Below are 27,146 nucleotides of genomic sequence, written 5' to 3' on the forward strand. Positions count from 1 at the left end.
ACTCTGCAGCTCTGGCCTCACAGATAGAGACCCAGCCACCTCTCTGTTCTAGTTCTAGGATTTAAATGCTAGGAGCAAGTATACTACCACACCCAACCGACATACTCCACCTGTAATGACAGTCACTTCAACTCTGTACAGCAGAATCTACCAAGGATAATCCCATGCTTGAAAACTATGCGTCTTGATTTGTCAATATGTGCACCTAGCATAACTGCAGTGAATAGCAGAGACACAGAGTGTCAGACATGATGCTACATGCCTATAACCCCAGGAGCAAGAGGCAACTTGCTTTACACGGGAAGCTCTAAACATATCAGGACTACATAACAAACCCCCAACCCTTGTAAAAAAGCCGGTGTAACAGTACACATCCGCAGCCTCAGCATAGGGAGCGGACACAGGAGGATCCCTGGAGCTGCTGCCTTACCAGTCTAGCCAAATCGGCGAGCACTGCGTTCAGTGAGACATTAAAATAAGGGAGGCAGACCAAAAAAGACATGTGTTCAACTTCTAGCCTCCATGCACTTCAGTGTGTCCCTGTATGAACACACACAAATAAAAGCTTAGTCACCTGATGCCGTTTAAGCATGTCCAGTCCCAGAAGCATGTCCATAGGCTGTTCTTCGAGTATCGAGAATGAACACGCCAGGAAATCGCCTTCAATCTGAACCTGAGCTAAAGCACAAGAAGAGAAGAGATTATTGATGTTGGCTTCACAAGCCCAGGGGGAGCCATGGAGGGACCCACCATTCTGTGCCTGGGCTTCCTGGACTCAGTCAAGCCAAGGGAGGCACAATAATGAAACACTGCCATTAGGACTCATGCTCAGCAGGTAAAGAATGCAGCAAGGGTTAAGAGGATCAAAAACTAACACTGGAATACTAACAGTGAAGTCAGTTCTCTGCTACTAACCAATGACTTTCTATATACTTAGAAAAGGTCTATCAGGTGTTTGTGAGTGTAAGTGTGTATATGGGTTGCTAAGGACGGAGCTCAAGCTGTACCACTCAGACACATTTTGTACAAATGATTCCTAAAAGCAGTAGAACCAGCTTATTTTCAACCTTTAAAGTAAACTTGCACCCAAGAAAAGGTTTCTTAGGCACCAAGTTTCTTCTTTTCAAATCAGAGATATAATTAAGGTCTGGCTTTGCTTGAAATCTACTTCTCGGGTTAAATTTTATTTTACTAGGAGCTGGAGAGATGGCTCAGCAGTTAAGAGCACTGGCTGCTCTTTCAGAGGACCCAGGTTCAATTCCCAGTATTGATATGACAGCTCACAACTATCTAACTCATGTTCCAGGAGATCTGACAGCCTCATACAGATAAACATCCATGCAAAACACCAATGCACAGGAAACAAAAATTTTTACTAGGGGATAGAGGGACGGCTCAGCAATTAAGAATGCTAGCTGTAGGCTGGGTGTTCGTGGTGCACACCTTTAATCCCTGCACTCAGGAGGTAGAGGCAGGTAGATTTCTGTGAGTTCGAGGCCAGCCTGGTCTACAGAGCAAGTTACAGGGCAGTCAGAGCTACACAGAGAAACCCTGCTTCAGAGGGGGAAAAAAAAATGCTAGCTGCTTTTGCAGAGGACCCAGATTGAATTCCCAGCACCAATGGTGCAGTTCTAAGGGTACTATGCACTCGCTGGCTTCCACAGTCAGCAGGCACACGTGTGGTATAGACGTAAACCCAGGCAAAAACCCGTAAACGCAGAATTTAAAAAAGACATCAAGTTATTTTGCTACTATTAAGTAGCAAGCCAAAGAGAATGTGAGATGTGTCCAACATAGTAAACAACCATGAATTTGGTTTCCCAATGAAGAAATAGAAAACCAAAGTGTGAGGCTGCCTCAGTGATTAAGAGTGCTTGCAACTCTTTCAAAGGACCCGAATCAGTTCTCAGGACCCATGTTGGATAGTTCACAACTGCCTGTAATTCCAGTTAGCCTCTGCACACAAAACGGTATACACTTACCTAGACATATACACATAAAAATAAATCTTAAAAAGAAAACCGAAGTGCTACATTTCCTATATTCCTCATTGTCTCCTCCAACTCTCCCAACTACCCTTGTTCTATGTTAATCATTTTGGGCTTTTCTTAGACCTTTAGATAGATAGTATTACACTTATCTCTAGCTAACATTACTATCTACTTTGTTATTTTAAAGTATTATCTTTTCAAGTGTTGTAACTATAAGTGTACAATACCATACATGCTCAAGGCACCTGCTACCTACATACACACGCAGGGTTTCTCTATGTGGCCTTGGCTGTCCTGGAACTTGCTCTGTAGACCAGGTTGTCCTGGAAAAATTATTTTTAAGTGAAAAGTTTTATTAGAAAGGGGAGGGAAGGAGGAATGAAAGAGAATAGAGGTAAAGAGACACAGAGACAGAAGAGAAAAGGGAGATAGAAAGTCCTGTCTGCCCCAGGGGGACAGAAGTAAAGAGAGAAAGAGGGAACAAGCCTGGCCTGGAATTTAAAGATTTGCTTGCCTCTGCTTCGAGTGCTGGGATTAGATTAAAGGTGTGTACTACCATGCCCAGCTCTCAAAGCAAAACCTCTTACTCTCACTGGGCATGGTGAAGCACACCTTTAATAATCCAGAGGCAGGCAGATCTCTGTGAGTGGAGGGCCAGCCAGGTTTACACAGTAAGTTCCCAGGTCCCAGGTTAGCCTGGGCTACAGAGAGACTCTGTTCCCCCTGCCCCCCTCAAAAGATAAAATTAATTTTAAAAAAATCTTAATCTTTCCCTTATTTTCTTCATTAGCTTCTCCTTCTTCAGTTTTAGGCTGGCTTTGAGTTCCAGCCTACCTGCCAAATGCTAAGTTTACAGGTGTATGTGATACCATGTGAGACATTCTGCCTCTAAGCACATGTGATGCACACAAACGTGTAGGTGCAGGTGTGAACATGTATGTGGAGTTTAACACTTAGTGCCTTTTTGTCTATTGCTCTTTACTGCAGTTTTTGAAATAGGGTCTCACTGAATAAGGGACTCACCATTTTGGCAGGGCTGGAAGGTTTATCAGCCCCCAAGATCAGCTGGTCTGTTGCCCCACACTGAGGCTACAGATAGGTACCATCACAACAGCCTGGCTGTGGAGAGTGCTTTCCATGTGCTAAGGCACTCGGTTCCATCATGGAACTGAAGAATGCATTTGCAGACTAAAAAGCCACTGACACTTGAGTACAAGAAATGAGATCAGCTGGGCAGTGGTAGCGGACGCCTTTAATCCCAGCATTTGGGAGGCAGAGGCAGGCAGGTCTCTTTGAGTGTCAAGACCAATCTGATCTGCAGAGTTAGTTCCAGGACAGGTTCCAGAGCTATAGAGAGAACTTGTCTAGAAAAACCAAAAAGAAATGAAGAGATCACACGAAAGTAAATGGAAATACCCTAAGGGGAGATGAAAGAAGAAAGGGCCACACATCCCAAGAGCATTCAGCATCCCCACAGCAACACTGATCATGGGGAAATTAGATGACTCCTGACCTCATCAGGATAGAGGGAAAGAAACCACACTCTAGGGTCAGTCAGCAAAACATCCCAACAAGTAAGCTACTAGCTATGAAAGCCTGACATATTAAGGTACTGTGTGAGGGCAGAAGGCCTGCACCAACCCCCAAAGTTGTCCTCTGACCTGCACAGGAGCAGGGATACCCAGACACACTCCCACTTGCTTGTATTTGCATGGCCACGTTAACGGGAGGTAATTATGAAATAACTTTAAACTCAAGCGCATACAAAAAAAGAACAAACTGCCTGCCTTCACTCACCTAGATGCACTCTTCCAATAATCTTCTGTGTGCCTACTCCTTTGGCTATGCCAGCCCACCGACGGTCCACCAGCCTCATGATGTTACACCTCTCTGCACAAGCCTGGCTCATAATAGTCATCTGGGCACCTGGAGGGAGAGAAATACCAAACCGTAAAAAATACAGCCACATCTGTGGCAAGATTTCTGTCTCTGTAACATCACCCTGCCTAACAGCCCTTCTATGTCTTTGTGAAAACTCCCGACATTCCTCCTGCCTCTACCCCAGGTTCTAGGACTGCAGTTGTGCACCAACACCCCTGCTTAACTCAATTTCCATTTCCACACCAGTACAGAAGTCTGAGAGAATGTTTTTAAAGGAATACCCAAATGACACTTAAAAGACTTTACCAACAGAAAACAAGCTCATCTGGAAGCTTAAATTCTAAAATTTAAATGTTACACTGTCTACAGACAACAATGTTAATGTTAAGCAGCACTTTCCACTCAGAACATCTCACTTTTTGTTGTTTGCTTTTGTTTTTGAGTCAGAGTCTCACTCCCTATAGAGTCCAAAATTAGACTTGAACATGTAATCCTCCTGACTCAGCCTCCATGCACCACAGATTCAAGTGTTTTTTATTAAAAGTGTTGGGACACTATTGCTCACAAGTTAAAAAATATATCCTGTAACTAGAACTATAGCTCAGTGATAGAGCACTTGCCTAACAACATGGACAAGATCTAGGTTTGAGGCCAGAACCACTTCAGATAAAAGCCAGGCATGGTGACACATACTTATTATTATTTTTTTAAATTTATTTTTATTTTATATGCCCCGCCCCCACAGGAAGCTGCATCACTTAGAAATCCACCTACCCGACTCCCCAATGCTGGGGCTACAGGCCTGCACCACTACTGTCCAGCCAACATCTTTTTGAACAGCATGTGCTCTTAACCACTGAGACATCCATCTCTCTAGCATTTACTTCTGGGACTGTCAGTCTCAAGATACTAACTCAGTATGTGCTTGAGTGTGTGGATGGTGATTGCTACTCCAGCATCCAGGCTGTCTCACAACCTCAAGAGGTACCCAAAATTAAGATGAGTGGGACCCACCACTCAGTCGCATTCCCTTAAAGCACCCACGGTGACAGATTAAACAAGCAGAGCTGGGGCTGGAGACAAGGCTCGGCAGTTTAGAGCCCTTGTTGCTCTAAACTTGTTGTTCTTTTGGAGAACAGGGGTGCAATTCTCAGCATTCACACAGTGGCTCATCACCACCTCACTCCAGTTCAGGAATCTGACATCCTCTTCTGACCTTTGTGAGTACAGATATACTTGTAAGCCAAACATAAAAAATATGTCATTAGAAAAAAGTCTGAACAAAAGTAGAGTTATTGAGAACAACAGGAGCCAGTTAGCACCGGACCACCTAAAGCTCAAGTGCAAACTCCATCTCCTTGCCTGTCCTTCTGTTCTGTTCTTTCAATTTTATGTGTTTTGCTTGCATTGTTTATGTTGCATATGTGAGCTTAGTGCTCGCTGAGGCAAAAAGAGGGCATCAAATCCCCCGAGACTAGAGTTACAGACAGTTGTGAGCCGCCATGTGGGTGCTGGGAATTGGAATCTGGTTCCTTTGAAAGATCAGCAAGAGGTCTTAACTAAGACACTCCTTCAGCTTTTTTTTCCCCTTCTTTAATTTATTTTGTGTCTCAATTTTGCCTACATGTATGCAAGTGTACCACACTGTGCCTGTGTCTGGAAATGGAGTTACAGATGGTACTGAGACACCATGTGGGTGCTGGGAAGAACAGCAAGTGCTCTTACTTCATGAGCCACCTCTCCAGCCCTAACTGTTATGAGGCAGGGACCATGCCTCAATACAGCTTTATTTGCCTCGCTCCCCAATATGCGACACGATGACCAGACAGAAACATCTGTGACCACTGATCTTCATTTTCAACTTGCCTAGACTTAGAGACAACAAGAGACTGGCCATATACTAGTGGGGTATCTGAGAAAAGCACTTCTAGATAGGGTTAGCTGAGAGGGGAAGGCCTCCCAGACTTAACAAAAGGGAAGAAGAGAAAGACCGTCTCTCTCCTGTAAGGCACATGTCTCTCTTCCCCACAAAAAGGCTCCCACCAACCAAATTTTCTGAAACTGAGCCAAAATAAACCATAATGTCTTTCACAGGCCGGGATCTTGTCAGAGTTACAAGGAAACTTAACACAGACCCATGCCCTTCACAGCACCTTATAGACCTATTGCTTCCTCTACCCAAGTGTTCAAGAACCTCAGAATACTAAATGAGGAACTAAGGAGGCAGGCAAGCACAGGGGAGTTTAGCTTGGGACCCCATTGGGTTCTGCACATGCCCCTCTTGTAACAAGACACCTGGCAGCCTGGTTCCTTCATGAGAACATACTGTAAACCCACACCCCATTCCCAACAATGCACTTAGCAACTTCAGGACCCCCTTGAGACCCCACAGGACCCTCTTGAGACCCCACACTTAACAGGCTATGTTCACTACCATCTCTGAATAATGGTATATGTTTTTCCATTCCTGGTAACTACCACATTTACAGTTTTTAGTCAAGTGTAGCCCCAACGTATCTGGGAACAGAAGGGCCACTCCACTCTGAAATAGTTTAGGGTGCATGTACCATAAAGGAAACCAGTGCCATCTTGAATCCTACTGGGGAGAACCCCCTATTTACTTACCTATGTATAAGTGGGTGGGTGGGTATGTATGCATGTGTGTATATAATTAAAATCTGATACAATAAGAAAAGTGAACATATGACCTAATTTATCCATCAACAAAGAGAGCCACTCAAATCACCCCTTAATAACCAACCCTTCCTTCTCTTGAGCCCCACAAAAAAGCAGCTCTGAACAGTAACTGGGGCCCTGAATGTCAACTGTTATTCATTTGGCAACCTATTTTAATGATTTTATTTGATTTTCATGTATGTGTGTATGTGTATGGGGGTGGTGCAATGTGAGTACAGGTATTTGTGGGATGTAGGATGTAGGATGTAGCTTGGAACTAAACCCACATCCTCTGCAAGAACAGTACTAACTCAACTGCTGATCCAACTCCTACCCCCCTCCCCCCAATCTCGACTGTGTCTCCCTCTGTGCAAACCTCTATTTTCAGTGGCCAAGAACCTGTAAACACCCACGCAGGCCCCGACTACCAGTTGAGGCTCTGGCAAACACAAAATCAGATGAAAAATGACTAGGACTGAAAAGTGAAAATGTAACTTCCAGGCATCAGCAAGCAAAGCACAGGCCCAAATGGACACCAGAGCCACCCTCTCCTCTCCCCATCATCACCTGAGTCAACGAAGGCTTTCACAGGATGCCCATTCACTCTGCAGTTGATGTAGAGCATGGCGACCTGGCCGAAGCTCTCCGGGGCCTCCTCCATAGCTATTGTCATGTTCTCCTCAATGTTCTGCTGCCTGTGACAGACAAGCCAAAGCAGCACACTGAAAGCTCCACTTCCAGGAAAGACCACCACAAGCACATGAGCAGAGGGAAGGTTTGGGCCCTAACCCAACAGCTGAGTCACAGAAGGGAAGCTGCTTCCATGCTCCCCAGCAGGTGACTCAACAGGAGGTGATGAGAGACAGAGCTGGCAGGAGACCTAAGACAGGCATAAGAATTATCCTCATGTAAGCAATCATGTTCCCTTTAAAGCCTCAGAAATGGAAAATAAACTCCTAGAAAGCAAGGCCACAGTCCTTTGTATCTTACCAAACATTGAATTTTCATGAATAGCGCTTGAGAAAGGTTCTTACTACATAAGCCCAGGCTGGTCTTGAATTTATGGCCCTCTCATCTTAAGCCTCTCCAGTGTTGAGATTATAATGTCTGCCACCAGACCCTGTAAAAACACTCCTATATTTCTGGTTTTTTTTTTTTTTTTTTTTTTTTTTTTTTTGTTTTGATTTGGAACTTTTTGAAACAGGATTTCTCCCTGGCTGCCCTGCAACTTGCTCTGTAGACCAGGCTAGCCTCAAATTCATGAGATTCTCCTGCCTCTGCCTTCCAAGTACTGGCATTAAAGGGATGTGTCGACATGCTATTTTATCTGAGGATGTCCTGGGAATCTGACTATCAACGCAGGGATCAGTAAATCTACAAACAGAATCACATGTATTCTACCTGTCTGAGCTGTGCAGGCTGCTTCATCTCTACAACTGGCCTTTTAAATCTGTAAAATGAGAAAATAATTCCTTCCCATCACAAGATTGATGAGCAGCCTAAAGAATGTAACTTATGATACTAAGGTAAGAAGAGCAGAACTTCAAAATTTCCATCTATCTGGAGATGCCGCCTAAAAATCAGGTGTGGTGGTGCTCACCTTAATCCCAGCATCTGGGAAGTGAAGGTAGAAGGATAAGAACCTCAGGGTCACCTGAGATACATGAGACCCTGTCTCAAAACACACTGGCTAGACAGCTTACCTTTAGACTAGGAATGTTGGACTCAGCCTACAATTTGGGATAAAGTTCATTGTGAACTAAGGACTGCTAAAACGACATCCCAATACCTTGCATATGTTATGAGAACACAGAGACACTGTCTACATACCATGTGATGGCTGACCTTGGTGACCAACTAGACTGGATTTAAAATCACCACAGAAATACCAGTCTGGATTTGTCAGTGAGGGTGCTTGTAAAAAGGTTTAACAGAGGAGGGCAGAATATCCCTGAATGTGGGCAGCTCCATTTCATAGGCTGATGTCCAAGACTGGATAAAAAAAGGAGACATGTTCCTGCCACCATGCCTTCCCCACCACCATGGACAGGATAAATAATAAACTCTCTTCTTGCCTTAAGTTGCTTGTCACAGCAAGCAGACTGGTAACTTTCAGGCTGTCCCAGTCACTGTTGCTTCACATGGCAGACACAGCCGAACAGAAGAAACAGATCATATGGCCTGCAAAGCCTAAAATATTTACTCCCTAGCCTTTACAGAAAGTCTGCCTACCATGCTCTGAGCGCCGTTGCCTGCACTTCCCTTAATGCTCTGGTTCACAGAATTGATGGTTAACCATCAAATTTGCAATACTCAGAAAGTCCAGGCACCTTCTTTAATTTGGTTTGACAAACAGGGAAGCTGTTGCACTTCGGTGTACACATGCCCATGTACAACAGTGTTGTGTACCAAGAAGAAATTTAAGCCACATTTGATATAATTATACACCTTTATCCAATGGCACATTTTTAAATTTAGAATTTACATACAACTAATTATGTATCCCTGATCTTGCTTGAACCCAAGTCAAGTATCAGGGGGAAAAAAAGGGCTAGGGAGATGGCACAGTCCATTCGGTAATGCGTTTCCCATTCAAGCACAAGGGGCCTGGCAGCATCCAACTGCATGCAATCTCAAGAGTTGCAGAGGTAGAGACAAGAGGGTCCCTGGATCTCACTGGCCAACAAGCCTACTTGAAGCTGTGAGCTCCAGTTTCAGCAAGAGAAAATGCTTCAAAAGAGTGATACAACTGAGGAAAAGCCCCCCAACCCCCGCCACAAAACAAAACAAAACAAAAAACAACAAACACAGAAAATAAATCCTTTGAGGTAATACCATTTTGCTATGGTTCTGAAGGTCTCAGTAGAGGGCTTCAGAAGTGCAAGGTTTCCTTCAAGGGATGGATGTGGGGCCATCGAAACAACTCAGGAAGCATGGTGCTTGTCACCAATCTGACAACTTAAGCTTGATCTCTATAATTGATGGTGGGAGGAGAGAACCAGAATTCCTGCAAGTTGCCTTCTGACCACCACACATGTATCATCGCATGCATATCCATACCAATAGTAATTATAATAAAAATGCTCTAACTCTTAAGTAGATTTGACATTTTTTGGGCTGGGGAGATAGATAACTTGGTGGTCAAGAGGGCTTACTGTTTTCCCAAAGGACCTGAGTTCATTCCTGTCATCCACATCAGGCAGTCCAGCTGCCTGTGATCCAATAGGCTCATTACACTCATGGTGGCACACACAGAGACAGGCACATCTTGTGTTCAAGGCTAACCAGGGCTACACAGTAACACCTGGTTTCAAAACAACAAAACCCAATGTACCAAACAAACACAAAGAGCTTCAGGGCAGCCCCAGATGCACAGGAGGGTCAGGCCGCCTTGGGCTGTCGGGTAATCTGGTAATCTGCTTTTCTACATAGCCCAGTTTCCTTTATCCCACCCCAGAGGAAACAGCCTGTTTGGATTTGACACAGCCACTTCCAGGGTTTGTCTGACGCCTCCCCCCCTCCTTTCTCAGGGTATGCTTGAAATCAATGTCAGACTCCCTTATAGCTGAAATGTGTCCTAGTAAAGAACACGAATGCTTTACTTCTCTGGGCAGACTCAGCTAGTTGAGCTATGTCCATAGACACTCACTAATATCTGATTAAGGCATGGCTGCAGAGGCCTGTAGTCCCAGCTAGTGGGGAGGCCGAGTCAGGACATTAAGTTCAAGGCCAGCTTACCAATTTAGTGAGATAATGTCTCAAAAAAACAAAGAAAGAAAAGAAAGAAAAAGCAGAGCTGAGGATATGACTCAGTTGCAGAACTCATGCCTAACTGTGTAAGGGGGAGGGGGGAAATCATCAATGTCTGATACAATTAATGAGAACACATAACCATTAGAAAATGAACAAATAGCTTAGGGCTTTCAATTAGTTCTGGAATATAATCTATATTTCTTGCATTCTGAGTACAGTCATAGTGTCAGAGATGCAGCCTGGTAATAAAGGACTAGTCTAGGGAGTATGAATGCATGAGGTCGCTAGTATAGGCAAAAAGGGTGGGGAGAGTCTGTTAGTGTAATAAAGCAAGCAATAAGATAACTACTCTACTCAGTGTAATAGGAGTATCATTAGATTTGTTCTTCTTAGTTACAGAAGGATTTTCATAATTAGCAACAAAAACTGAATTGGGTTTGGGGAGCAGGAGGCTATTTTATTCAGACAGCATCTTGCCTGTGACTGGTGATGGGGCCATCTGCCATTAGCATCTCTGTACTTGGTTGGGCTCCACTCTTGAAGATGCTGACTCATTGAGGACAGAGAGTTCAAGCATCTGCTGTTTGAAAAGACTCCTGCACATAATACAGCCCCAGCACAGAACCACTGCAACAGTTCCAGAGTTGGCAGTGGCAGGCAGAGAGCCAGGGAAGGACAGCAGAAAGAAGACAGGACTGATAAGACTCTACTTGTGTAGAGCTCTCTAATCCAATCACCTTCAAGATCTGATGTAATCAGGATTGAAATCAGCGTTCATAGCCAGTCTACAGATCTCAGCAGATAGGGTTTAACCTCTGTCTTCGCCCTGGAGTCACCTAACTAGCATGGCCATGCTAACTAATCAGGAAGTGCAGAAAGTCATTAAGTAATTTCCAATAGTGGATCAAAATGTGAGGACAATGAAAGAGAGAGTAACTAAGCAGACTGAGGCTATTAACCTTAACCTGGAGATGGCGAAGCTGCCTGCAAGCAGACATGTAGCTAATGCCTGATGACCTGGACCCTGTGAGTTTGCTCATTAGGTAGATGGATCTTACCTTATATCTTCTTCTATCTTTGCTTGAGCTTCGAGATCAAAGGGGTCAGCAGAAAATAGACGAATTCTTTCTTGTTCTCTTCGAGCTCGGTCCTGCTGCTGCTCTATCAGGACTCGAGAGAATTTCTCTACAAAAGCAAGGGATGGCATATTCAGTTCTACATTTTCTTTCTTTCTTTCTTTCTTTCTTTCTTTCTTTCTTTCTTTCTTTTTAAAATGACACAGGATTTCTCTATGTAGCTTTGGCTGTCCTGGAACTCAATCTGTAGACCAGGCTGGCTTCGAATTCAGAGATCCACCTGCCTCTGCCTTCCCAGTGCTAGGATTGAAGGCGTGGTGCATCATTATTTTAAAATGTTTCTATTTCAGTCTAGCAGTGGTGATGCACAATCTCATTTAGAAGTCTGGAGGCATAGGCCCAGGTGTATGAAGAGGCCACCCCAATGATCAAGATGATTTGAATTAAATACAAACATTATTGCCATTTAACCCAGTCTTTGAGATTACATTAATTCACCTCTCATCAACAAGTGGCCTGTTCAAGAATCACAGAAGGCAGGCTGGAGAGATGGCTCAGTGGTTAGGAGCACTGACTCCTCATCCAGAGGTCCCAAGTTCAATTCCCAGCAACCACATGGTGGCTCACAACCATCTTGATGCCCTCTTCTGGCCTGCAGGGATGCATGCAGGGCGAACACTGTATATATAGTAAATAAACATTATTAAAAAAAAAATTGCAGACAGTCAATGGGTTGTCTGGGTCTAGCACATTTGTTCTGGCACAACTACTAACACACAATGAAGCTTACCGAGATCTCCGCTGAGCAAGGCTTCTGCCAAGGGTGGGTTACGCTCCTTCAGCAAGGACAGCTCATGTGGGTTGGCTAGCAGCATGTCTCGGAGCAGGGCTGGGTTGTCTAAGCCTTGAGGAGACGATGCTACTTCCCCAGGAGAGGATTGCTGAGCCTGTGCTCTGGGCAGCTGGCGCTGTTGAGGGTTTGATGTACCAGGCACAGCTATGCTACTGAAGTCAATCCGGGGTAAGTCTGTTGAGACCAATCAATCAAGTTTACCGAAATGATGCACACCATAAAAACAAGTGTTGCAGGAAACAACAAAATAGTCATCCATCATAGAGAACACAACAGCAGCAAGTAGTAACTGTAAACGGTCTGTCTTTCCCCTTGCTCTTCCTCCAAGGTGGTGCTCCAAGAGTAAATTAATGAAAAGAACATGAGAGGGAAGGGGCTCACTGGAGGGACAGCTCAGAGGTTAATATACTGGCTGCTCTTGCAGAGCACCAGGGGTTCAGTTTCCAGGACCTACCTACATGGTGGCTCAAGATGACCTGCGACTCGAGTCCTAGGAGTATACCATGAGGACAGGTACACACATGAGGTCAGGTACACACATGGTGTATACATAAAAGGAAAAGCATTCACACACAAAATTTTTTTTAAATGTTAAAAAACTAAGAGCCAGGCATGGTGGTGTATGCCTTTAATCCCAGCACTCAGGAGGCAGAGGCAGGTGAATCTCTGTGAATTTGAGGCCAGCCTGGTCTACAGAATGAGTTTCTATGACAGCCAGAGCTACACAGAAAGACCCTGTCTTGAAAAACCAAAATAAAAAAATAGCCAATTTAAAAAAAAAAAATTAGTATCAGGTAATGGTAATAATTCCTCAGAAATCCACTGTGTAGGCGCACATATTCTAGATCCCCTAGGACTGGAATCACAGCTGTGAGCTGCCATGTGGTGATTGAACCCAGGTCCTCTGGAAGAACAGCCAACATTCCTAAACACCCAGCCTTCTATCTAGCCCCTGATATGCTGCTCTGTTGAAAAGTCCTGACACTTGGGGTAAAAAAACAAAAACTGTATGTACCAGCATACACATGAACAGCATACACACTTCATGTCAAATCCTGCACCACTGAGCACTGTATGAGCAAGTTTTTCTACCTCTTTGAATTTACAGTTTCATCTGTGCATCCCAGACACATATCCTGGCAAGTAAGTGGGCATAACTGTTTTACAGGACTGAAGAACAGTTTTTCATCCCAGGTTCTGGACTGTTCTAGAACTTCAATCTTCACACAGGATCCCACACAATGTATGACTCCACTGCCATGAAATGCCCACAACATTAGTAAACAAAGACAGAAAGTAAACTTTCGGAGAGGGAGGGAAAACCCTGAATTAGGGATTCACATGATGATGAACTAAACAGGACTACAGCTGCACAACTCTGTGAATACATCCACCGCCACTGAATTTTATCCTCTAAATGGTGAATTTAGAGGTAAATGATCTCAATCTGTAAAGTATAAGACACTAGCTATGGTGGCTTTGCCTGCTATCTCAGCATGCTAGAGGCTGATACAAGAGGACTGGGAGCTTGAGGTGAGCCAGTCTCCAAAAGAGAGGCAAATTAAAATAAACTAGAGCCAAAATGAGACAATAGCTCTGGGGGGGGGGGGGGGGGGAGAATCCACATTATGTTCTACCCTATCAGTTACTTAACGACCAACCCTGTCCTGCACCTGGGACTATCCTTGAAGTCTCTGTACATCAACTACAAAAAGGAAAGCCTCTAATGTGGGGTCAACTAGTCACTGTCTGATACAGAGGACAGTTGTCAGCCAATGTGTGTGGTGAGAAGGGTCAAACAGGACAAAGTATTTAAACAATGGAAAGACGAGTGAACGGCAGGCAGGTTCCCTGGGGAGCCTTGGTCTCTACCAACCACCAAAAGTACACCATGGGTGGGGCCTCCTCTGCAGCTGGAGAGACTTATCTCCACTTTCATTCCATCTTGCCAGTCCACTCACTTCAGAATTCTGAATAACTTGTTCACGTCATAAACCAGATCCCCACATACCACATATACCCCTAACCACAGCAACCTACTTGCTATGTTGTCCATATACAAACAGCAGGAAAAAATAAAACGTACAAAACAAAACTAATACAGCGACTCTCTAGACCCAACCACCACACAAAGTCCCCAAGGGAAGATCTGGTTTTTACGGACTGGCAAACTCAAACTGCTATTCTTACTAAAGCAGAAGCCCAAGAGGGAGATTAAAACCCAGGACGGATACACCGAGTGCCTGAAGATGGCCCCATAGTCTGAGCAAAGTACTGTGATCCCACACTGCAGTGGTTGTCACCTAACACACCTGTCAACCTATTACCATAAACTTTAAAAGCAGGAGACCTGGAGCTAAATACTTCCTAAGGAATTTCAACAAAATATGACAGGCAGCAGAGAAGGAAAAATAAATAAATAAATAAATAACAAGATACATTTCATCATGCAGTTAGTTAGTTCCACATCAAGACTTGGAAACTCTGAGTCATGAGCCCCTGTGAGGAACTAAAGGAAGTTATTGGCCCTCTCAGCAGCAAGCACATATGTGCCCGCTCCCACACAGTCCTGCATATTTTAGAGACACAGAAACCTCTTAAACCTAAATGCAGGCTCCAGACACTGAGCCTGGCTGAATGTGTGGGTGCATGCCTGTAATTCTAGCCCTCTGGAAGCCAGAGGTCGGCTTGGGTCATACAGAAAGTTTGATGGCTGCTTTGGGTTTGGAACCCTGGCTTTAAAACAAAACAAAAAGCCATGGGATCTGGAGCATTAGCTCAGTGGTTAAGAGTGAGTTCTGATGGTTCCCAGCACACATATAAGGTAGCTCATAACTAACTTTAATTCCAGTTCTGGAGGGCTCTGATACTTCTGATCTCTGAGGGCACCTGCACTCATGTGTACAAACCCCCAGAGACACACACACACTTAAACATAATAAACCCCAGTTCCAGAACATGTGACACTCTCTTCTGGCCTCCACAGGAACTGCATGCACATACAAGGAGGCAAGATACTCATTCTCTCTTTCTCGTGTGTGTGTGTGTGTGTGTGTGTGTGTGTGTGTGTGTGTGTGTGTGTGTGTGTGTGTGTGTGTGTGTAGACACCTAAATCTGCCAGGTTTGAATTAACAGAAAAAGTACCATTTCAATCGCCTTTTATGTACTAGCTATGTGACTGATGACATCATTTAAGCCTGTGTTTCATCTCTTGCTGAGGCAGAGCTAGGTTAATTGTGACTCCTACCTTATTAAAGAAGATACTGACATAGAAATCCAATGACATGCCCAAGGTTATGCAGCAGGCAGGCATGCTACACCCCTTAGCCTAATTAGAAGGTGATGAGTGTTGGGCTTACTTGAGAACTGCATGGGAGGGCGCGGGTCTGCATTCTCCTTCTGCCGCAAAATTACAACATCCCCATCTTTCAAGCCGTAAGAAGCCAGCGATCTGTGGTTGTCCGTGAGAGGTCTTTCTGCGTAGACAATCTGCAAGGGAAGATCCGGTGGTATAAAAATATGGTGAAGAAATGGTACCACTTTTCCTCTTCATCATGTTCCCTGCTCAAGACCTTCCCATGGGTTCCCATCATGCCTAGAGGGAAACTAGCCAAGCCCCAAGGGGTTTGGCTGATGGTTACCTCTGAACTCACCCTACTGCTGTCCCAATGAAACAGATGCTCTTCATCTTCCCCTCAGGCCGTTCTTTCTTCTTGTACCTGAGGACCATTCCTTCTCCTGTCATTTTGTTTAGGCCTCTGATCAAGTATTACTTCAGTGCTTTTCCCCAGAGCCACATTTAAAGTGTGCCCTGGACATGGCTGTGTGTGCAGCTCAATGACATAGCATTTCTCATACCCACAAGGCCCTGAGTTAATAATCCCTAACAACACAATAGTTCCTCCTCACTTAACCAACATGCTCACCTTGATCTGCTCCCTAGCCTTTTGCATAGAACAATGATTGTATGCAGCTGCTCTATTAGGGCTGCTTAGGGCAAAGCCTGTTATATAGAGTGCCCAGAAGTCTGCTCAAGTAAAGTATGGGTTGATTCAGAGTAAGGAATATAGCTTTTCATTCTAAGCAACCAGGGAAATAGGGATTACATATTCTGGGTATGTCTGCTACAAGGCAACTGATGTATACTTTTAGATAGGCATGGTAGCACACACTTGTAATTCCAAAACAGGGAGGCCAAGGCAGAAAAACAATCTCGAGTTCCAGGCCAGCCAGGGCTACCGTGAGATAGTATCTCAAATAAACCATAAAACTACAACCCAATATACATATAACAACCATCATTATAAAATAGGCTATGAATGGAGGTGAGTGTGGAAATGATCAAACACATTACTCAAGGATCAATTCTCAACAAATAAGTAAACAAATAAAAGTTTAAAAAACAAAGCATATTTTAAAATAATCTGAGAAAAGTAATAATAAAGAAATTCAGAGCCAAGAGTGGTGGCACACAACTTTAGTCCCAGCACTTGGAAGGCAGAGGCAGCTGAATCTCTTGATTCAGCCTGGTCTACAAAACAAGTTTCAGGACATTCAAGGCTATTACACAGAGAAAACTTGTCTTGAAAAAACGAAAACAAGAAAACAAGACAAAAGCAAAGAAAACTTCAGGATGAAAGACAATTGTGGTTTTCAACTGAAAACCAAACTCACAACCAAAGTAGCGGCCTGGAACACAGTAAGTACAGTAAGTAGTGAGCTGCACACCTGCAGTCTTTCTCTTACCATCCCCAAAGTTTTACAGCTCTCATAAACATATATTTAACAGAAATACTTCATATGGATCAAACACAAAAGGAGAGTGTATGTACTGTGAGGGGAAGAACAGAACACACGGGAGAGATGCAACTTTGCCACATGTGGAGACCATCCCTGTGTTATCATGTACTCCACAGGACACACTGGGGCTTGGCACAGCTTGCTCCCTAAGCATTTGCTCTGGGCCACAAACTAACTGAGAAACCTGACCTGGATACTGACTGGGCCGGGAAGTCTGGGAGGGGCCTGTCAGTAGGTGGACCAGGAGTCAAATTTCTTCTGTCAAGCAGGCCACCAGGATTGATCACACACAGCAGGTATCCCTTCCAGTTCTTTTTCCATGCTGGGGGCTGAACCCAGGGCCTTGTACCTGCTAGCCAACTTGTTGTCTACCACTGGCTTTCCCTCACCTGTCCACATGCTCTCTTGGCCACAGAACAGACAAACATCATTTACACCGGGCATTCTGACCATTTGCTGTCATTTGGCTCTCAAGTTTGTCGTGATATAGGCAAACAAAAACAAAAAACCTCCAAAATTGAATCCTGCAGCCAAAAAACAAAAAAAAAAAAAAAAAACCAAACAAACAAACAAACAAAAAAAAAAAAAAAAAAAAAAACAAAACTTGTCTGTCCAATTTTACAAGTTTTATACATTACTAAGACTGTAACCATCACTGCCACCTAGTCATGGCACTTACTTAAGTGCAGACACTTAAAGGAGGTAGGACACAACAGACTCCTTGTTCTTTCTGCTAGTACAATGGAGAGCTATGCTACGTATAATTTGTGGGGGTGGGTTGAAAACAGCCATAAACCAGGGACACAGGTTGAGGTGTATTGAGTGACATCAACACAACTACGCCACTGTGATGAGGTCACCAATAGCCCATGGCCTACCCTAATATCTCAGGTTCAGTGATTCAGTGAGTCAGCTATAATGTATTTAAAGACATAACTCCCAAGGCAGACACACTAGAAAACCAAACCCAGGAATATGAGAACAATAATTTAGGGTGGTTCATTGACAGCATCTTCCTGGCATGGAAGAGCTCAGCACAGGACTACTAAATTCTCTTCCAGGGGGACATAATATGAAAATCCAAACTTACCACTGAGTGAAACTACTGGGCTGGGCTAACATGCCAAGTTCCCATTCTCACTTAACCCTCACGCTTTCTCACTGAGTCACAATCATTTTAACAGGGATCATTTGTTATTTTATGGACCAGAAGACACAGAGGCCACACAGGTATTAAGAGAACTGACTCTGGGACAGGAGGTGATTGCACACGCCTTTAATCCCAGCATTCCGGAGGCAGAGGCTGGCCTAGCCTACAGAGTGAGTTCCAGGACAGCCACGGTTACACAGAGAAACCCTGTCCCCCCCCCCCCAAAAAAAAGAGAACTCACACTGGTGTCCTATGCGCTTGGCATTGAAAACATATTTTTTTCCAGCACTCCAAAGCAGCCCCAGGAACTGGTTTCCAAGCCATCCTTCACTACTAAGGACTTCGACCTCTACTGACCTGCCTGCTGTGTGAAGCCCCTGGGCCCAATTCTGAGTATGGGGGTATGGAATACACATACAGCTGTCCTTATTCTAAACATCAAGTGATACTGGGGCTGGGGAGATATAGGATGGGGGGGATACTGTAACGTATCTTTTTTGTTTTTTTGACAGGGTTTCTCTGTGAAACAATCTCTATAGACCCAGCTGGTCTTGAACTCATGGAGGTTCACCTGCCTCTGCCTCCCGGGTGCTGGGATTAAAAGCGCGCACCACCACCACCACCTGGCTCCACCTGGCTGTCTGGTATCTTCTTAGTTGGCTTTTTTTTTTTTTTTTTTTTTTTTTGTACATGAACGTTTCGCCTCCATGGACATATGTATTATCACTTGCATGCCTGGTACCTATGGAGGCCAAAAGAGTGCAAATGTTTGTGAGCCACCATGTGGGTGCTGGGGACTGTACCCAGCCCTCTGCAAGAGCCTCCTGTGCTAATACTGCTGAGCCATCTCTCCAGTCCCAGTTTCTCATTTTTAAAAGGAAGCCAAGAGTGGTAGTGTTCACCTTTAATACCAGACTGGGGAGGTAGAGACAGGCAGATCTCTGTATCTCCGCGTTTAAGGCCAGCCTATTCTACATAGAATTAGATAAGACAGTCTGGGGGGGGGGGAATCTAAGAGAGGGAGAGAGAAGAAAAGAGATGGCGACAGTCACTGACATCAAGCATGTGTAATATATACAAGCTATGGAATATCTGGCCCAAATTCCTCGAAATGGGTGGGCCTGATTTCAGGGTTTGGGTCATGGTCAGGAGGGGCACAGTATTGGACTGTTCACATCATGACAGGCGAATGCAGAAAGGAGCACACAGGAAGACACATTCCAAGGTCATGCTTCCAATGACCCTCTCCCTCCAACCTGATCCCACTTCCTTTTACCACCTCCCAATAATTCCATCATATTACAGACCCATCAAAGGGTTAGTTAATCCACTGCTAGGCCAGAACCCCATGATGAAACTGTCTCTGAAAACCACCATGGTAGACACATCTGGAGATGTACTTCACTAATCCCCTAGGAAACCTAAATCAGTTGTGCTGACAACAAAATTACACTGGGTAGAGAGCAAATATCCACAAGAGCCAAAGCCAGCAGGTAACCAGGACATGAAGACTGTAATCCCAGGACTGAGAAGGGTAAGGAAGGGGGGTTGGGGCTAAGGCCAGCCTGGGCTATTGAGACCCTAGCTCAATAAAGTCCAAGAAAGGCAATTACTTTGTATCTTAAGTCCTTGAGTTAAGCACCCTCTCCAGGCCAGGCATGATGGTACAGCCTGTGATCCCAGCACTTGGGAAGCAAAGGAAGAAGGACAAGCGGTCCCACAAAGAAACCCATGTGATCTTCCAACCCAATAGGGACAAGACTCCAATCAAGACTTCAAGTCTCCATTAGCCAAACAAATGCAAGCCAGTGATGGCACTGGTATGGCAGCTCTACCACATCTGCATGGAAAACCTATGCCTGCAAGTCAGATACAACAGAAGTCTACACTTCCAGGTGTACACCTGCAGAATTGGCGCAGCAGCTAGTCCTCACACCAGAGAGTGTCAGAATCTCACTCTAAATCAACACCTAGCAACAGGCTCAGTAATACAGCTCCAAAACCTTTAAGCATGACATCAAAAGTTTTCTGGTCTCTGAAAGAGAGCCTTCAATTAATGGGAGTGAGGTGCTACGTCACTTTTATTTTATTTTGACAGTGCTGGAAACTGAATGTGTAGTAGGCAAACACTCTACCAGAGGTAACCTCAACCCAGTAGACCTTATTTTCTTTTCTTTTTCAAACAAGGTCTCACTACTTCCTAAGTAGACCAGGCTAGACTAGAACTCAGAGAGCCACCTGTGTCTGCCTCCCAAGTGTTGGGATTAAAGGTGTATACCACTATACTCAGGACCCCAACAAGAACTTTTGTTTTTTGAGATAGGTTCTCACTATGTAGTCTTGGCTGGCTGGAAACCTACAACGGAGACCAGGCTGGCCTTGAACTGTTGAGTCTCAACTCTCAACGTCAAATAAACTACCCAACCCAACAAACTAACATCCCACTACAGTTATCTCTGTGTTTGAGGAATAAGTGAGTGGTTACATTCTTTTTTTGTTTTTTTCTGTGGTTTTGGAAGCTGTTCTCGAGCTAGCTCTTGTAGTCCAGGCTGGTCTCGAACTCACAGAGATCCACCTGCCTCTGCCTCCTGAGTGCTGGGATTAAAGGCGTGCACCAGAATGGTTGCATTCTTTATTTTTTATTTTTTCTGTGTTACAGCCTTTCTATCATAACTATTCAGAATTTACCAGGAGAAGGGGGGGAAGGGGAGGGAAAAGAATTACTTAAGGAAACAAACACTCCAAAACTAGCCACAATAGAAACTTTCAGTTTCCATGGTTTAAAATAGCATTTTTGCAAACCATACATAGGCTTTGTGAAAAGTGGCATTTCCAGGGTCACAATTACTACTGTCAGCTGCCACTTAAACATGCCTTTCATTGAGGGTCCTTCCATTCTGTATAGGCTTTTACTCCACACCCCCTATGGAAGTAAATTAGTTTAAAAACATCAAGACAATTTGATGTGAAGCTGCTAAGTTCTGCTAACTGTTTGAAGTCAGTCCAGCTAAGCCTGCATCAAAGCATCACCCTGAGCCTGCCTGGCTGCCCAGCCCACACTTGCACTTGCTTTAATCACAAGTAGAGATGGTTTCTATTCTAAATTTATTGTCATTGCATTAGAACTACTATAATCAGACTAGAGCTGTTAGGAAAATTAACACCTTTTCCAAGTGTCTCATGCACAAATGATGCTAATGAAAGATGAAGTTCCAAACCAGTGCTCCCTGGAGGAGATAGGCATGCCAGACAATTCAAGGGCACAGGTATAGCAGAATTTTATTTCTATTTATTTTTAAATGCTTTTTAAAACTTCTATTTATGTGTACTTTGCCTACATAAATATATGTGTACTATGTGCATGCCTAGTGCCTACAGAGGCCAGAAGTGGGCATCCCATGGAGCTAGAGTTACGGATGGTTGTGAGCCACCATGTGGGTGCTGGGTATCAAACCTCTGTAAGAACAACAAGTGCTTTTAATTGTTAACAGTCTCTTAAGTCCCATTTCCATTCATTCTAGTTTATCCCTTTTAGGGAGAGTGGGGGGAGGGGGGGAGTTGAGACAGGGTTTCTCTGTGTAGCCCCTAGCTGTCCTGGAACTTGTTCTGTAGATCATGCTAGCCTCAAACTCAGAGACCCACCTTCCTCTGCCAACCAAACTCTGGGATTAAAGGTATGAGCCAACCCTCCCCTTTTATGTTATCCTTCTTGAATTCTATTTTACATGCTTAGAATGTACATTATTACTTAATGCATGTATACACACAATGTAATTGATGTACAGTATATGTACATACATAACTGTTAGCTGTAACTCCTATGTACCATACAATAGAATATGTACAACATGTATTCTACACAAAACAGCCATTTACGTAATTTATGTGTAAGGTACTATGAGCATGATCTGAAACACTATTTATGTAGAGATACAGTAGTTATAACATGAGGATAATAAATTTAGAACAGAAACCATTTCCACCTGTACCTGTGATTAAAGTGGGCCATGCTCGATCTCAGTGCAAATGGGGCTCCATAGCCAAGCATGGCTCTGTAAAATTCATACATGTTTGGACACCAGTGGCATGGAATCAGAAACAGGTGAAGGAGTGAAGATGAAAAAACTAAAGCCCAATTAAAATAAACAGACTGAAAGAAGTCTGAGAGGAAGGGTCAGGTCAGAAAAACTGGTTGTGGAGCTCAAGTAAGAAATGATTGGGTAAAACAAAACAAAAACCACACCAAACCAAAAAAAAAAAAAAAAAACAAACCCTCGGAAATGTTTACTTTTACCATCCAACAAAAGGAAGTGACTCAAGTGTCTGGTGTGGATCCTGTTCCTGCCTGAGGTGGGCTAGCCAATGAACTAGACAAGCGACCCCCACAGAGCTTAAAAATCAGCTCTAAAAATAGACACTATGTTGTCAGGTTACATAGAGCCAATAGCACTAACCTGAAAAACAGGGTGCTGTTTACAGCTATTTAATACAGGCTTAACACTAGTTGGAACACACTAATTTGGGTTGGGACGAAAGTAAATACCAAATGTCAATGCCAGCAGTGGAAGAATTTGGAGCTAGTCTAATTGTTCATGTAGTACCCCTAAAGCCCCAAAGTGGCAGAAGGCAGTGCCCTAGTTAACCATACAATTATCTTTCAATTTGATACCCTAATTTACTTTAAATTCTTTTTACAGACATCTGAACGCCATACACACACACCCCCACACACACACTCTCTCTCTCTCTCTCTCATTGTAGGAAGAGAAACAATGTCAACCTCTGTTCATCCTCAAATCCTACTAACAAATTCAACTTTAAATTATTCCCAATCAAGCTGGGCATTGGTGGCACATGTCTTTAATCCCCATTCAGGAGGCAGAGGTAGGTGGACCTCTGTGAGTTCAAAGCCAGCCTGGTCTACAGAGCTAGTACCTGGACAGGTCCCAAAGCAATACAGAGAAACTCTGTCCTGGGGGGGGGGAGTGGGGAGTTATTCCCAATTACCTGGCAATTATAACTTGGGTAATCAAACACACACACACACACACACACACACACACACACACACACCAACTGAAAAAAACTTTCAAAAACTAAAAAGTTAGCCTGCCATGGTAGTGTATACTTCCCCAACAGTCCAAGAGCCTGAGGCAGGACGATTGTTGTTTGAGGTCAGCCTTGGAACTGTAGTTGAGACCTTGTCTCAAAACAAAACAGCAGGTTGTGATAGCTCAGGCCTTCAAAAACTTGGAAAGCAGAGTCAAGAGGAATCTATGGGAGTTTAGATGGGAGCCAATCTGGTCTATATAATGAGACCCCCCCCGCCTCAAAAAAAAAAAAAAAAAAAAAAAAAAAAAATCAATGGTCTCACTCTCACACACCTACTTTTAACCCAGCTCTAGGCCAGTCTGGTCTACAGAGCAGGACAGCCAGAACAACAAAGAAATCCCACCCCACCCCCAAAATCAATCAATCAATCCTCTAAAAGAATGATATCCTCCTTCTCTGATCTCTTTAGTCCTAGGTTTTTGTGGATTAATTTTTCTATGGAAACTGGGGGAACTCTTTAATCCCTACTTTCTGCCAGACTGCGTATGTGAGTGACACCTCGTTTCCTAAAACAGATCCTTCCAGAAAAAGTTGTATGCCAAAGTTCTAAAGTTCATATTGTGTAAAGGGATCATACTACTGAAGAAAATTTTGACACATGTTTACCATAAGTCAGGGCAGAATAAGCTCTAGTTGGGAAACAGTTTTTGGAACTATTTCATAACTGCACAAGGAAATCCAGATTTACATTCTGGGGCCTTGGGAGTCGACTAGAATTTTCTAATGTTTAGACTACGCCCAGTAAGGCGTAGAATCTTAAGTGTTTTAGTGCAAAGGTTACTAAGAGCTCCAAAGCACTTTGAGAATATATTTTCTCGTTAAAAACATAAGAGGGGCTGGACTCCTTGCCACGGAGCCCCACGAAGGTCTTCAGATAGTAGGCCATTTTCAAGCTGATATCCTTCGAAAGCACCAAGCTTTGAACTGACCAAACTGAACTGGGACCACAAAGGAGGAGGGTTTTGGCCTATGAGAAGCAAATAGACAGAGCTGACCTAACCATCGCTTTAAAGAATAAAACATTAACCAGAAACACCTTCCGTAGGTAAAAGCATTTCTAGAGACGTCAAAGGCAGAGAGAGGCAGAGCGAGTCTCAAACTTTTCCTCTCACTTTCAACTGCAAATGTGCATGATCCCAGGTAAACTGCGCATACTGAGGCAGGAACTCGGTACAAATAAGCAAACCCTCCGACCAGCGTCTATCTCCTAGTGATCCGAACTGGTATTTCTGGTTGGAGAAGCAGGAGGTACATGATGAAGACCCAGGGCTCCCGGAGGCCAGAAGGTGGGGAGGGAGGGCTGCCCACCCGTACACGTGTCCCCCTCGCTGCAGTGGGTGCATCTCCGGGCGACTGCAGGACTCGGCCCCACCGGCCCCCCAACTCCCCGGCCGCAGCGGCTGGAGGCCCCACTCGCTGCCCCGGCGTACCTGGCTCTCGGCGGCGGGGATGCCGGACTCGAGCTCGCACAGCGCGCGGAAGTTGTGCAGCTCGAAGTCGGCGTCGACCTGGAGGGAAAAGGTCACCTCGGAGAGGTCCCTCCGCACACAGTACACGGTGAGCAGCATGGCCCGGGCCCGACCCGGCTCGGCTCGGCCCGGCCTGGGCGCTGGGCGGACGGCAGGCGGTGGCGGGGGGCCTGGCGGTAGCTGCGGGAGGGCGACGGGCGCGGGCTGCTGGCTCCCTCGCTCCTTCCCTCCCTCACACGCGCGCAGTGACTCACTCGCTCCCGCCCTCAGCAGCCAGCACGGCCGCCGCCACCCGCCTGCCAGGCCGTCTGCCTGCCGGCCTGCCTCCCACCGCTGCCGTCAAGCGCGGACCGCCCCGGCGCCCCGCCCCGCCGCACCGCGGCTGCCGTAAAGCGCTCCTGGCTGCGGCCGCCTTCGCGACGCGCGGGCTGTGGGGCGGGGCTGGGGGAGCTGCGGGGACGAATGCGGGGTGGGGGAACCCACCATTGGCTGACTTAATAACTGAATTCGCGAGTCCTGCACAACCTCAGTTACTCAGCCAACAGGCACCTGCTCTTGGCGCGGTCACAAAAATGGATGGAAGACGCGAGTCCTCACCCTTAACTCTGCATCTGCTTGTGGGATTAACCAAGCAGATCTTAATAAGAGATTTTTCGAAATGGAAGTTGGCATTATAACACTCACTCGTTTTCGTCTTGGTAATTAATGTAGGGCGGAAACCCAAACCCTTGCTTTTTCTGACCTCTAGAACTCGCCTTGCTGTGCTCGAGGCACGCCTGTGTGCTGGCAGCCCCACAGCTCAGTTCCCCTCTGCCTTAGTTTCCTCGCTCTCAGCCTAAGCAACTGCAGCATCTATCACAGGACCTTTATTTGGCACAATTTAGAATCTACTCAGTATACTGGGGCTGGTGGTGCACACCTGTAATCTCACCCACCACCCACCCACCACCGAGGGTGAGCAGAAGGCTGGCAAGTTCAAGATCTGCCTTGACTACAGTTTCAGGTCTGCCTTGACTACAGTTTCAGGCCAGTCTGGACAACTTATTTTGAGAAGGGTATGGCTAAATAATGGCTCATTGATAACTTGCCCAGCATGCACAATACTCAATCCCCAGCCCTACAAAGAGAATTTGGTAAATATTTGCTGTTTTAGTGGCCTGTTGAAAGCCACCCAGTTCATCCCGGGATATAGAGACCAAGGCATAAGAATGGTAAAAATCCAAAAATTCCTCCAGGGTTCACTAGAGTGGCCCACGTTTGTAGTTTCAGTACTCAGGAGCAGAGGCCAGAGGGTCCCTGCAAATACAAAGATTCCCACTCCTGGCTCCACAGAGACGGCAGCCTCCTCTAGTATAACAGGAAGGAAATAGGAAGCAGGATGTGCTATGAATGCTGAAGAGCTTCCGGTTTGTTTACAGAAAAGAGAGGAAAAGAGAGAATTCTTTTCTTTTCTTTTTTTTTCTTTTTTTTTTTTTTTTTTTTTTTTTTTTTTTTTTTTTGGCTTCCCTGTGTAACAGTCCTGACTGTCCTGGAACTTACTTTGTAGACCAGGCAAGCCTTAAACTCCACAGAGATCTGCCTGCCTCTGCCTCCTGAATGCTGGGATTAAAGGAGTGAGCCACCACTGCCTGGCTGAAAAGAGGGAGTTTCTAGGTGCAGACTTTTACAAAGACAGAAGTGGAGAAACTGAAACCCCAGGACAGTGCTGGTATTGAGGACTGAGTGACAGAAAGCTCCAGCTACTGTGCAAATAAAAGGCAAATTGCAATGAAAACAACATCCAAAGAGCCTTTCAAAAATGGAGATGGGAAATGATATTTCTGAGAACGCCAGGTGCCCCACAGGTTATGAACTCTAGTTACCTTCACACTTTGATTGTGTCATCTGAAAGAGATGATTAACTTGTGCCTAGACATTTAATGGGTATCAAGATGTTATTATTGTATGAATTGTTTCTTTAAAATGTTTAAATTTTTCTGGATGGTTGTGCTGCACAACTTTAATCCCAGCCTATGGGAGGCAGAGGCAGGAGGATCTCTGAATTCAAGGCCAGCCAGGTCTACAGAGTGAGTTCCAGAACAGCCAGGGCTACACAGAGAAACCTTGTCTCAAAAAACAATATATATTTTTTAAATTTTGTGTGGGTGTTTGCCTGTGTGTACATCTGTGCACCACATATTTCCTGGTGAGGAAAGAGGATGTCAGATCCCCTGGGACTGGAGTTACTGACAGTTCTGAACCTACATGTGGGTGCTGGGAATTAAACCAGATCTAATCTCTGAAAGAGCAGACAGTGTTCTTGTCTTCTGAGTCATGTCTCTAGCAGTCCTGCCCTTTTTTGAGAGAGGGTCTCACAATGTAGTCCTAGAACTTGCTATGTAGGCT

General features: G+C 44.8%; 1 protein-coding gene across 2 annotated transcripts in view; it reads right to left on the minus strand.

Annotated features, from left to right (window-relative positions):
- LOC127213393 (protein DDI1 homolog 2) overlaps positions 1 to 25,097 on the minus strand; it is a 35,998-nt gene extending 10,901 nt beyond the window's left edge. Inside the window, exons 1-7 of one of the 2 annotated variants that reach the window (XM_051173775.1) lie at positions 24,723 to 25,097; positions 15,590 to 15,719; positions 12,168 to 12,404; positions 11,360 to 11,486; positions 7,116 to 7,243; positions 3,789 to 3,917; positions 575 to 678 (exon numbers count right to left, since the gene is read on the minus strand). In XM_051173775.1, coding sequence (XP_051029732.1) covers positions 575 to 678; positions 3,789 to 3,917; positions 7,116 to 7,243; positions 11,360 to 11,486; positions 12,168 to 12,404; positions 15,590 to 15,719; positions 24,723 to 24,860 — 993 coding nt within the window. In that variant the 5' untranslated portion in view covers positions 24,861 to 25,097. The remainder of the gene's footprint in view (positions 1 to 574; positions 679 to 3,788; positions 3,918 to 7,115; positions 7,244 to 11,359; positions 11,487 to 12,167; positions 12,405 to 15,589; positions 15,720 to 24,722) is intronic. The other variant, XM_051173777.1, reaches the window with a different exon arrangement.
- Between the last annotated feature and the right edge of the window lie 2,049 nt (positions 25,098 to 27,146).

Source organism: Phodopus roborovskii, unplaced genomic scaffold, assembly GCF_943737965.1.
Source record: "Phodopus roborovskii unplaced genomic scaffold, PHOROB, whole genome shotgun sequence".
Classification (NCBI taxonomy): Eukaryota; Metazoa; Chordata; class Mammalia; order Rodentia; family Cricetidae; genus Phodopus; species Phodopus roborovskii.